The 12,990-nt window shown below is 41.3% G+C and overlaps 1 protein-coding gene across 2 annotated transcripts in view; it reads right to left on the reverse strand.

The window, feature by feature from the left end:
* atp10b (ATPase phospholipid transporting 10B) overlaps positions 1–12,990 on the reverse strand; it is a 30,307-nt gene that overhangs the window by 8,809 nt on the left and 8,508 nt on the right. For both annotated transcript variants that reach the window (XM_051954895.1, XM_022216411.2), the window contains 11 exons: positions 10,516–10,714; positions 10,099–10,184; positions 9,699–9,805; positions 7,678–7,809; positions 7,305–7,432; positions 6,621–6,873; positions 4,129–4,328; positions 2,613–2,771; positions 1,470–2,007; positions 1,263–1,363; positions 1,046–1,172 (listed from right to left, as the gene is read on the reverse strand). In XM_051954895.1, coding sequence (XP_051810855.1) covers positions 1,046–1,172; positions 1,263–1,363; positions 1,470–2,007; positions 2,613–2,771; positions 4,129–4,328; positions 6,621–6,873; positions 7,305–7,432; positions 7,678–7,809; positions 9,699–9,805; positions 10,099–10,184; positions 10,516–10,714 — 2,030 coding nt within the window. The remainder of the gene's footprint in view (positions 1–1,045; positions 1,173–1,262; positions 1,364–1,469; positions 2,008–2,612; positions 2,772–4,128; positions 4,329–6,620; positions 6,874–7,304; positions 7,433–7,677; positions 7,810–9,698; positions 9,806–10,098; positions 10,185–10,515; positions 10,715–12,990) is intronic.

A 12,990-nucleotide genomic window follows, 5' to 3' on the forward strand; every position in this document is an offset into this window, starting at 1 on the left:
CAGCATTGTAAGTTCATGAAGTTTCTAGAAGAAACTGATGCTGATCACAAGGACTTGCTTTACCACTCTCATGTCTGCTGGTTAAGTTTGGGGAAAGTATGTCAGGGAGTGTGGGAGCTCAAAGGTGAGATTAGCTCATTTTTGGAGTTAATCGGAAAACCGATGATTTTCCTGATCTGCGCGTCAGAGACTGGCTGTGATTTTGCTTTTGCCGTGGACATACTGACACACATGAATGAGCTGAACGTGAAGCTGCAAGGGAAAGGTCAATTTGTGCACGAAATGTACACAAATGTGACAGCCTTCAAAGCCAAACTGACTTTATTCTAAAAACAAATGTCAAAAAATCCTTCGCTCATTTCCCTACACTGGTGACACTGACAGAGGCCAGTCAACATGTGATGAAATATAAGGAATCACTAGAAGACCTACATGGAGAATTCTGCCGTCAGTTCTCTGATTTTGAAAAAATTGACAAGACACTTCAGCTGGTATCATGTCCTTTGTCACAAGACCCAGAAACAGCACCTCAGGAGTTGCAGTTGGAACTGATCGATCTTCAAAGTGACTCGGTCTTAAAGGAGAAGTTCAGCTCCCCTAAACTGAATGAGTTTTACGCTTCACTAAGTGAAGCCAAGTTTCCAAACATTCAGAAGATGGCACAGAGGATGCTGGTGTTGTTTGGATCTACCTACATGTGTGAGCAGACGTTTAGCGTGATGACCATCAACAAAGCACAGCCCAGATCCCAGTTAACTGATGAACACCTCAGATCAATCCTGAGAATTGCCACAACCAAACTGACACCAGACTTTGTTGCACTGGCAGAAAAGGGTGACCAACAACACTGTTCCCACTGAAACAGAAAGTGAGTATTCTTTACTTTGTCAGTATTGTCTTTAACATGTGATTTATATTAGTTTGCACAATCTCAAACCATCTGATGCTGGTCTGGCCTGTCTGTCGAATTTCAAAAGTCAATATGGCCCCTGAGACATAAAGTTTGCCCACCTTTGCTCTAAGTGTTGTGAAGGATGTGTGTTACCTAGCAAAGACAGGTTTGTCTCCAGCTGCACTGCAGTGTCCATGATGAGCTCCTCTCTGTTATCTATAGCAGCCAGCGCTCTCTGTCTGTCCACCAACCAGCTTTCATACACTTTCGCGCTCACAACCTGCAACATATGCAGGAACAAGGTGAAAATGAGTTCTTGTCAAATGAGGAAATGAAACGCTGACAAATAACAGCACATCAGATGTTCTACCTTCTTTGTAACACACAATGTTCGGAGCCCTTCCTTGGCATAGCAGTCAAGGTGATGCTGAGTATCAGCTGCTGTATTCTTCTGTTTACCACTGAGAGCCTCTGGAGGTGATATAATACAGATATTCATATAGTTACGATCAGAATTATGAAGTGACCAATAAATGTAGTCTAAATGTACTTTCACTGTACTTTCACCTCCACATACCTGCATAAGGTGTACCAAGCAGCTCCATGATGGCGTAGTCTGCTCCTTTAGTGTACAGCACATACTCTTTGGTGATTGGGTGTTGCACCAAAACAGACATTCTCTTCCTGTTGGAGTCAAAGGCCAAGGTGTCCAGCACCTTGAACACCAAGTCCTCCCCAGACGGCAACCTCACCGTCACACTGTCAGGGGTGCGGGCCAGCAGAATGAAGCCATATGCCTTAGCTGCGTAAACCAAGGCGGCCTCATCTGGACTCTCTGCCTCATACCTCAGATTATCTGAGGTTGCCACAGGCTTGTTGCTCTCGGATGCAGCATGGAGGGAGCATGTCTGGAGCGCATAGCTGCCTCCATTCCTCTCCTTCTTAACAGAGGGTTGAAAATGGTCCTCCTCTACAACTGAGCTATCTGAAAAGGTACGGTTCCTCTTGGGCTTGCGCTTGCAGCAGGAAAGGCATGAAGAGCTGGAGTTTTTCACCAGACTGGACAACCTTTCCAGCAGATTAGTGCCGTGGCAGGAGCGTGGAGACACACTCACCTGAAAAAGTGAAAACAAAGAAGGAATTTGGTACATTAGGACATTTTATCTCATCACACATATGGTGATACAACTTTGCCATGTATTTCCACTCTGTTTCTTTTTTGTGCATTTACCCTAAATTACAAACTCAAGGGGGCAAAACACACAGATTTGTCCCATCTGCCAGACCTTAAAATGACAGTCGGGAGCAGCAAATGCCCTAACTGCTCCCGCAAGTCTCTTTTAATTCTGTGGCAAATTTAATGAAGACCCAGAATCTTTAAAACTGGGGGTTTAAGGATGAAGGGAAATTAGCAGATGCAACTTCTGAATACCTGAGGAGAATTTAAACTTTTCTGCTGTGTCTGTTGCTGATTTAATTACATGGATTTCTCTGTAGTCTTGCAGCTTAAATAGGCATTCAGCAGGCTGGCAGAGGAATAGAAATCATAAGATAATGACTAATAGCATTAACAGATTCTGCAAAATGTTTTCGGGCAGTCAGTTTTACATGTTCAAAGTTGCAGGATGCTGGAAATTTTAATAGGACAAATCTTTCCTCCATCTTTTCTCTCCTGACTGTGCCCTCCATCTCCACTTCCCATCCACAGCAAAACGCTCACCCTCCGTCTCTGAGCTGTTGCCATGGAAACCACCACTGTGTTGCAAATGGCAAGAGCCAGAAAAAAGTCCAGGTAGGGATCTGTCTTCCTGCTGCCGCTGCTGCTCTCTGCCCTGCTAATCTGCTGAAGCAGCTTCTTGTCTGGAATCACCTCAGTTTCCTGTTGGAGTAAAAGTTAATCAGTTTGTTAATTAAAACGCTTGTGTTGATAAATTGTTTCCTGCTCGCATTTGACTTGTGGGGGATTTGCAGAAAGTTTTATAGATTTCAAACTTTTCGTCCAGTTTTGTTTGCCTGTGTGCGAGGAGGGATTACAGTAAGGACAGAAGGACAGAGGGAAGGGAGGAAGGTTTCATTCATACAAACATTATGCTCTGTTGGAGACGCAGCATGAAGAACGCTAAAGATGGGCTCTGGCTGCCTTTCTGGAATAAACACAAGACTTTTTTTCTGTCTCAGCCTGCATCTCCTGGCCTCTGCTCTCTGCCCCAGGGACAAAAATAGGCACGGAGATACTGTACTGTATATCAAGACGACGGTGACTAATCTATAGCGCACGTTTACAGTTTATGTGACATCGGTGGTCTGTGCCAAATGGTGCTCAGCATGACCATATGTCCCGTCACAGACACAGGGGCAACTTTGAGCCAAAATGGATGTGCTCATCACTGACACCTAGCAGCTCGGCCATCTGCAGCAGGGACTGGGACCATGAGGCCTTTTGACACAAGGATGGGTCAGATTTGGGTAAACAAATGGCAGTTTGAAGTCTTCCAAGTGTGGATTCAGATGTGGTGAGGAAGGACATCCTTATTTAAAATGATTCAAAGGTAAAAACAGAGAGTGGCTAATCGGTCTTGGATGTATCTTATTCTTTTCCGAGTTGTAATAAATTTTAGTACTCACTGACTCTGAACAAGCTGTAGTTTAGAGCATAAACAGTTAGAAAGTGTGACTAAATGGTTGCCAAAGTGGTTTTATCTGACTGTCACTGTCGGCTGCATATGTGAGATGTTACCTGACACAGATGGACTCTCAGCTAATTGTCTGATTGCACTCATGCCTCACATCTGCTGGTCTTTATCCCTTAAACACCAACCAACACAGCTTATGAGAAGTGATTTACCTGTGTATGGGCACTCTTCCCTAAGCAATACACTATTCTTTTATTCTTTTTAGAAGTCTTTTTGTATTTATTGCTGCAGTGTTTTAAGACACTTAAAAAAAATCTTAGCACCTTGTTGTTTTATAGGAGGGTATATAGTCTTATTTATACTACCTTGAGCCATGCAGTGTAATTTTGTTTAATGTTGCCCTGTCATGTAAGGATTGGATGACAATAAACTACAGCTCAGTCTATATCTATAGTTCAAAATCTTTACTGCAGCTTTATTCCAGTTCATTACCTAAAGTCACTGTCACCATTTATTTAGGCTCCCGTGTGATTATAATATTAAGATAGGCAAAATAAATAAATATATATCTTCCTTTTCTTCTCGACTGAGCAATTATCATACCAGTGGACTGCTGAAGGCCACATCGCTCTGAGCAATTCCCGCGACCTTGCTCCTGTGTCGACTGCCACGGCGCTGTGTGGTGTCTCGGGGGGTTGTGTCCTCAGCATCCAGGGACCAACCAGTCTGCAGGGATTGTGGACGCTGGTTGAAGATGACCTCCTCCTCTGACTCTGGTTCACCAAGGACAGCTAGGCGGATGGCTGCAAATCCCAAGAAACACATTGACACATATATTGACTGTATCCTGCATCAGATCAAGTGAAGGGTTCATTTCCAACAATAGTTGTCTCTGTTTTATTTTATTTCTGTTGTTGTTGTTTCTGCTGGAGCCTATCCCAGCTGACTCGGGCGAAGGCAGGGGACACCCTGGACAGGTCACCAGTCTGGCGCAGGGCTACATATACAGACAAACAATCACACTCACATTCACATCTAAGGGCAATTTAGAGTAACCAATTAACCTCAGCTGTGGGAGGAAGCCAGAGTACCCGGAGAAAACCCACTCATGCACAGGGAGAACATGCAAACACCATGCAGAAAGATCCCAGGCCCACCCCGGGACTTGATCCAGGGATCTTCTTGCTGCAAGGCGAAAGTGCTAACCACTACCCCACTGTGCAGCCCCTGGGGTTATCAGTGGAAATCAAAGCTTCTGTGAGAGCTGAGATGGTGTGATCTATGGGTGACAACCAAGACAAACACCCCAGATTGATGTTTAGCATAAAAACGTCACATAAGACTTTGTTAAAGAACATGAAAAGAAGTCTGTTGAATATTCGAAGCACATTCTTTGGTGAGATGAGGCAAAGATAAACTTGTTTGGCTCAGATGTGGTCCAGCAAGTTTTACATCAGCCTGGCCAGGACTCCCACAGTGAATCCATAGTGCCGACAGTGAAGCACAGAAGTAGGAGTGTGATGATTGGGGACTCCATGAGTGCAAAAGGTGTTGGAGAAATTACATTTATGGATGGCACCATAAATGTCTATGGAGATACCAAAATACTGGCTAACAAGATGACTGCAGAAACCTGGCACAAGAATAATATCCCAGCAATGTACTCATCTGCCCTAAGGCACACAAGAGTGTCGAAAGAAGAAAATGAAAACAATGAGCTGGCCAAATATGTCATCTGACTTGAATCCAGAGAACACCTTTGAAGTATTTTAGAGAGAAAGGTAGACAAACACAACCCCTCTAGCAAATAGTAGCTGAAAAACAATAGTCTCTAAAGAACGGTAGAAAATCCCTCCTAAAATCTGGTATCCTCCCCATCATGGACGGATTCTGTCCTAAAAATAAAATGTATACTGACTTTTGTTGCATTGAGGTCCTACAGAGAGGCTGAAATTTTAATTTAGTTCATCTAAACTGTTAGTTTTTCATGTTCAGCAAATATCTTTCTGTTCAATTTATGTCTGAGTCAGATAAAGCTCCAACAACAACTCAGCATAACTGGAAATAAGTTGCACCTGCAATACCAGCTAGGAAGTTCGTACAAAGCGAACCGGTAATAAACACCTCTGAATGAAAATATGTTATGCATTAATTTAAAGCTCTATGACACCTCAACAAAAAGGAAAATAAAACTGACTATTCTTAAACTGTCACAACTCATTTGACAAAAAATACAGTTGATCAGGAGTTAACGTAAATAAATCAGCCTTCAATTGAGCTAAATCTACAATCACATCAATGTTACAAACAGAAGCTGCCACGTTAATACACCAATGTAAGTATGTCAGTGTGTTGCAGCACTTAAGTGGAATGTCTGGACCACTGAAGTGAACCATGAGTGTATTTTTCAGCTTTCTTGTAATGAAATGAAGCATCAGAGAAATGGAAAATGTGCCCCGTTATTGGTAAAATTATGCCTCGCTAATGACTAAAGTAAGACTCCATTCTGTGCTAACTTCTGGGAGTGTGCCACAATGAACATCAACTTCTTTTTATGTGTAATTTACTTTCATTGAAGTTATAAACTGGCAAACGGACTCACATCGTAATTCCTGGAGCAACACTGATCACAGAGCTGGCAGTACACTCCTGAGTGAATATACTGTAGTCCAGAACTATTAATGTAACACTTTACTTGAGGGAGCACTAAAAGGAGCCGTAATGGTTAGCTAATCATGAAGTAATGAGAGACTGCTTAATAACTACTCAGTGCGAGGTGTCATTTTGCTTGGTGGATGTAGGTGAGTCACAAAAAAATGGTGACTAATGATCAGGTAATGAGCGATTAATGAGTGGTTACTAGTTTTGTGCTGCTCTGTGCCTGATTCAGAGTTAATCAAGAACATCATGAAGACAGTGGTCAATATGTGGACTAATCATTACACAATTATTCATTATTATTGTATTCCCAGTCTGTAAAATGTCATCATTTTCTGTGATGTAGTTCTATTATTTTACAGCTACTCACAATTTTATGTACAATGTTGTAAGTAACATTAAAGTAGGGCTTTCTGTGTGTCACTGTAGAGGTTTACCGTTCTCTTTGTGTGGATACTCAGTGCCCATGATGGAGCATCGCCGAAACACCATCTTGTTCTCGGTGAGGGTTCCAGTCTTGTCGGAGAAGATGTATTCTATCTGTCCCAGGTCCTCTGTGATGTTCAGAGCTTTACACTGCATGCGGCTATCGGTTTCCTCATCGAACAGGTCAGTGTCATTAGTGATGAAGAAGATCTGACCGATCTTGACCAACTCAACGGACACGTAGAGAGAGATGGGAATCAGGATCTGGGGAGGAGAGTAGAGGAAAAGAGAATAGAGGAAGGAAAGGAAAAGCAGATGAAAAAGGAGAGACAAGAAGAGCAGTGTTGGAATGAAAAAGAGAGACACATTGGTTAAGGAACGCAGAAGAATAGGAAAGTAAATATGTCAAGTGGAGAGAAGTGAGATGAAGGACAAAAGAAAAGGGCATAAACAACAGAGAAGAAAGCAACGAAAATGATGTAGTTACAGGAGATAGCAGAAGTGCAGGGCAAATGTAAAGATGAGTTAAGTACAGATGTTGATAAAAACAGAGAATGAAGAAGAGGAAACGAGGGGGAAAGGTGAAAGGTAACCCCGAGAGGAAAGCAGACAGGAGGAGAGAAGATTAGTTTAATGACTTCAAAATGAATAAAAACACTCTCCCAACTTTCTGTCAGACAGTCAGGCGGCTCCACCTGCAGCAGGATGATCATGGTGAAGAACGTGTAGAAACTAGACAGACTGGGACCGTCCAGGTGACCGCTGCTGTCGGGGACCAGGTAAGGAGGGATGCCGGGCAGCGCCTGCAGCCATAAGAAGTGACCTGCATGTATGAGGACAGCAGGATTAATCACACTGACTGTCGAGAAGAGACCAAAGCTATTTTTGGCACCACACCTTCGCCTGTCTCCTCCCTCTTCTCTCAGTTATGTGTCTGGGCCTGTGGCCAAAATGAGTCTTTTTTTTTTTTTATTGGAAACTTAATGTGCCCTCGTAAATCTAAATGTACTAATCATGAATCAGTCTGCGTAGTGGTTGTAAGATTATGTGATGTAATTCATTACTGACCTAGTGCTCCGACAAGACACATGGCGAAGAGCAGAATGACGCAGAAGATGACGTCTATGTTCAGCTTCCGCTCCAGTTTGCTGCGCTTGTATCTAGACCCGTTGTTGTTGAGCATGGACTTGGTTTCATGCCCTTAAAGGTTGGAGGAGAAAGTGTTGATTGAGACACTTCATTGGTCAGTGAACACCAAAGGAAATCAATAAAACATGTGTTCACTCTGGGTCAGTAAATGAAAGTACAAAAACATACTGATACTGAGGTCAAGTGTTTTAGTGGTTTATTATGGTTTTAAGAGGAGCACGGTTGTGTATTTTTATCCATTTTTTCACTTTTTCTTTTATAAAACATCTAGAAAAAACTATTGGATTGCAGAACCAACCCCATTTCAGAGATACTCTGTGTTTAGAACTGATTTATTAAAACCAACATGTTAAAGCTGCTGTCCGGAGTTTCCGTTTGTTTTCAATCTATGTATCATTTTTTAACAAAGCTTAAATGTGTTAGTCTAGTTCGATACTATAATATAAAGTTAGAATAACGCGATATGAAAATTTATTCCTGAGCTCCGCCTTCCTCTCATAGACCCCCATGTTATTCCAAAAAGCGCCGGTTGCTGCCGACCAATCAAGTTCGAGCTTCAGCTTTGTCATGCTGTCAATCAACGGTTATGCGCACAGCAAGCAAGCCCATGCAGAGGTGGGCGAGCTACGCACTACGCAACCGTGCGCACATTTGTTTTGCTTGTGGAGGAGAGAGCATCAGGGCTCAGCAACTTCCAGAAAAGTTACCAATCCCACGGCTTGTCAGGCCAAGAGACTGCAGGACGTTTTTTGGCTCGGGGTGCTCGCATCGCTCCCCGACCACGGCCTCCATAGCCCGCCTGACGGCTTCGTTTAGATGCCCGACCTCTGGAGGAAGATGTTGGGGCGTCTGGGACATACTCTTCGTCAGAGGAGTCATTCAATTCTGAACTCTAGATAGAAATAAATAAACAATGTAACACATATACATGCGTAAATGCACTAAGTTTGATAAACAACGTCATTGAGAGGGATACACGAGTGTAATCACATATTGAAACTTTACTAGTTCGTCCTAACAGATTCATGTTATTTTGGTATTAGGACAAGTTAGACTCAATACAGCATTCTAACGTAATTCCTTTATTATTTACTAAATGTACTAAATGTAGAAGAGTGGAAAACAGCAAAACAGGCGAGATGCTGCAGCACTCCGGGCACTCCTCTCATGTACTGCGCGCGTGCACAAATAAAGGGGCGAAATCAGAGGGAGGGACCAACAGTGTTCTGGGAGACGCTGCGATTCAAACTCCGGACAGCAGCTTTAAACTAGGATGAAATCAAGCAAGTGGCAAACATCATATCTGCTAAACCTTTTATTGATTATATTATGAATTATTTATCTTTTATTATCTTCTTTCCCAATGTTGTACTTGATAATATTTAACTAATCTGGTGTGCATTAGTCTCTAAATTATTTTTTTGTGCTGATTTTTTGTCAGTTACTTGAAAACCATGTAGCACTGCATTTAAAAAAGAATGAGTGAATTGATTAATGTCATCATGTTCATATGTAAACTTTGCATGCTGCAAGTTTTAGGTTTAAAAAAAATGAGATAAAATATAAAAAATGAGAGAGATATTATGGAAATGCACAGACATTAGATTGATTGATTTCCCATGGAGTGCATATTTTTAACAAGCAACAAAAAGCATGATTTATGAGAATAAATCAAAAAGGAAAAAACTGTTGCTCCAAACGAACCCTTTAAATAAAGTGAAATTCTCCATCATAATTAGTTACCTGACAGCAAACCACATGAAGGGAACAACTAGGGACTACATGTGCAGAAAAAGTCAAATAATGTGATTTTAGACTTAGTAACTGGTAATTTGATAGAGTTTGATTGATAGTGAGACAACAAATGTGCAGCTATGACCTCAGTATTTCAAGAATCGAGGATGAAAGTAGTGAACCAGCTGAGCAGATGAAGACTATACCTGCATAAACCACAAAGCCAACAGCATGGTCTGTGTTTCTCACTGTGCAGCCTCTCAGCAGCAGACTCTCGATCCCAGCGCCTGCCCTCTCCTTATCAGGTTTCTCTCTGCAGCAGGAGAAAGTGAGAAACCTCCTTTGTACTGTCAGATCTTGTTAGATATTCATTAGCGCTTATATATTCCCCATTAGCAATTGTGTTCTGCTCTATGGCCATAGCTGGACAGCATGGGCAGACCATCTGTAAGAGCGGTGGTGCCTGAGGAAATCGATTTTAGTCTATTACAGCCCCAGTAATGCCTCTGGTAGCATCAGAAAGTCCAGCAAGTGGGTTGGAATTAGTTTAGCCATGCTGCTCTGATAGTTTGGGGAATCCATGTGATCTGTGTATTTGATACTCACACATAACACTTGAAATGATTCAGGTTGTTGTTGGGCTTCTCGCACACCACGACGCCAGTGAAGCTTTCGGGTTCGAATGCAGAATTCTAGGAAATGAAAGGAGACAAAAGGTCGTTCCGGTAAAAGTGGAAACTTTCCAAATGCGGCTAAACCTGTGCTTCGAGAATGACTTAATGATTTCTGCACACAGGAAATAAATGCATTGAAGGTATGTAAACCAGCAGGTACATTGTTTTTGTCTGTCTGTCATGGCTCACTTTGGAATAATGACTTGCAGTTTCTGTAAGGACACGTCAAAGTTGTTCTGCTGAAGTACATTAAATTTCAATCACAAGGAGTAGGAAGAGGGGGAGCAATGGAGACTTAAAGCTGTGAGGAAAGAACAAATAAAACAGAAAAGTAGTTTATTTTCCTCACCAGGAACCCAGAAACCACCGTCCTCTGCTTCAGGTTGGTCTCTCCATCCAGGTTGGCTGTTTCTATGTGGCACACACTGTTTGGGTCTGATGTGTGGAGAAGAAGCAGATCTGCAGGGACGATCTCATTGCAAACCACCTTCACAAAATCTCCCACCCGCACATCCTTCCAACGTCTCTCCATAAACTGCTTCTCCTTCCTAAATCAGACACCAGCCATCATTACAGACGATTGTCTACAGCAGGGATGTAAAACTCATCTTAGTTCAGAGGCTACCATCAGCCCAGTTTGATCTCAAATGGACCGGACCAGTAAAATCAGAGCATACCTTTGTTTTAGTGCAAAAATGCTATCTTTTAACAAAACAGTTAAAAACCTGAAATTTCTTAAGAAAAATAAATTCAATTTAACAACATTATGACTCAGTTTGCCGTTTACACATTACAACATACAGATTGCAGTTTATCTACAAAGACGCAAAACATTTAGTCACAGGTATCTGGAAGTGAACAATGTAGTGTTTTACTTTATGATCAAAATGACAAAAGCAAGATGAAAAAAAGACAAAAAAACAAGGCAAAATATTACAAAAAAGACACAAAATGACAAAAATGAGAAAGAATGACAAAAAATGACATAATAAAGTAAAAAAGAAATAATTAGATAAAAAAATACAAAGTGACAAAAAATTGACAAATCACAAAAATGAAGCAAAAAAATTACATAAATGACAAACAAGACAAAAAATGAGGCAAAAAAAGGGGGAACGAAACGACAAAAATGGACAGAATACACAGGAAAGATGAAAAACACAAAACAACAAAATGATGCTCGGAACAATAAATAAAGCAAAACACAAAGTGACAAAAAAAAGGCAGAAAACACAAACGAGACAACAAGGAAACATGAAATGACATTAACGTGAGACAAACGACAAAAGTTAGACAAAAAGAGAAAAAACAACAAAATAAAGACAAAATATTACAAAAATGAAACACAAACTGACAAAAATGAGAGAAAAAAGCACAAGTGAGACAAAAAGGAAGCACAAAATGACAAAAGTCAGACAAAAAAGACAAAAATCAACAAAAACAAGACAAAATATTACAAAAATGAGACACAAAATGACAAAACAACAACGAACAATATAGTATTCTATTTTATCACTGAAACAATTTGTCATGCTCTTGAAGTTATTCTAAATGTATAGTTTAAAAAATGTGGAAATTGCAGTTGATGCCTTCTTTGTTACTTTTACATTTCACAAAGTCGTCCCAGAGGCCAGATTGGACCCTCTAGGGGGCTGATTCTGGCTCGCAGGCCTCATGTTTGACATCCCTGCTCTGAAGGCACACAAATCCTCAGGTGGCTGTTCGATTGATTTTACTCGCATTTATTAGCTGGGTTATTGGCATCATGGCCATATTTTGTCCATGTTTATGCAATCAAATGAGATATTGATTTACTTGTCGTGGATTTAAAAAAAGTCAGAGCACCTGCTTAGGTTGGGCAATAAACAGCACAGGCCAACTAAAAAAAAAGAAAAGAAAAATCAATGCTGTTGTTTTTGGAGAGCGGCCCAGATGTGTTTTGTGTGTTTCAGAACGAGGAAACTTTTAGTCAGGATGTTTAGAGAAAGCCGCCCTGCTGCGCATTATGAAGTGTGGCTGTTCCCACACAGCCTCATGCATTATGGTGCTAATCTGCACGTCAGGCTGGTTCACCTGCAGTGACACAGAGCTGCAGGTATGCCGCCCTGCATGTAGGACCTGATCGGGTAGCTGCTGCAGAACACCACACCTCGCTCCAAACAAAGCCAGGAGGGGAGGATTATGTATTTTTAGCATGTTGTGTTGAGATTATTCTCATCAGGTTGCAGCAATATTTCCTCTCATGTCTGGAGAGCATTATGGGATGTACGTTGTCTCTACGTCAGGCTACATAACTTCAGTTATGGGAGGTCGATTTCTCAAAGGTTTATTTTGACATTGCATGGAGGCGTTTACCCTCCAGACGTAATCAGAAGGCCTTTAAACTTCCATTCATCATGTTATAAAAGATGAGCTCAACAATTTGGGACTATAAATTAAGCTAATTTGCTTTGAAGAGAGGACTGATGCCACTCCATCTCTGTTCTGCCCAAACATGACAATACTCAGCTACATAACCCCCCTTAAAATGGCAGCCTGTCATTGTTAGGACTTGGTTGTTGTACACTTAATCAAGCATGTCTATTAAAGAATTTTAAAGATGCTGCCAGGTGATTTTTTTTCACTGACAGGCCAAAAAAGGTTGAATCATATCCCAAAAAAGGTTGAATTTCTGCCTTAAGACTCACAGTCATCAAAGTGAAGAGTTTTAATCCTTAAAGTAATAAAAAGAACATTTCAATGCTCTGGTGTGTCTTTGTGATAATGCCTCGTAATATGTAGTATTTTACAGGTATTCTTCAGAGATACAGAGACACTTCACTTA

Source organism: Acanthochromis polyacanthus, chromosome 10 (assembly GCF_021347895.1).
Source record: "Acanthochromis polyacanthus isolate Apoly-LR-REF ecotype Palm Island chromosome 10, KAUST_Apoly_ChrSc, whole genome shotgun sequence".
Taxonomy (NCBI): domain Eukaryota; kingdom Metazoa; phylum Chordata; class Actinopteri; family Pomacentridae; genus Acanthochromis; species Acanthochromis polyacanthus.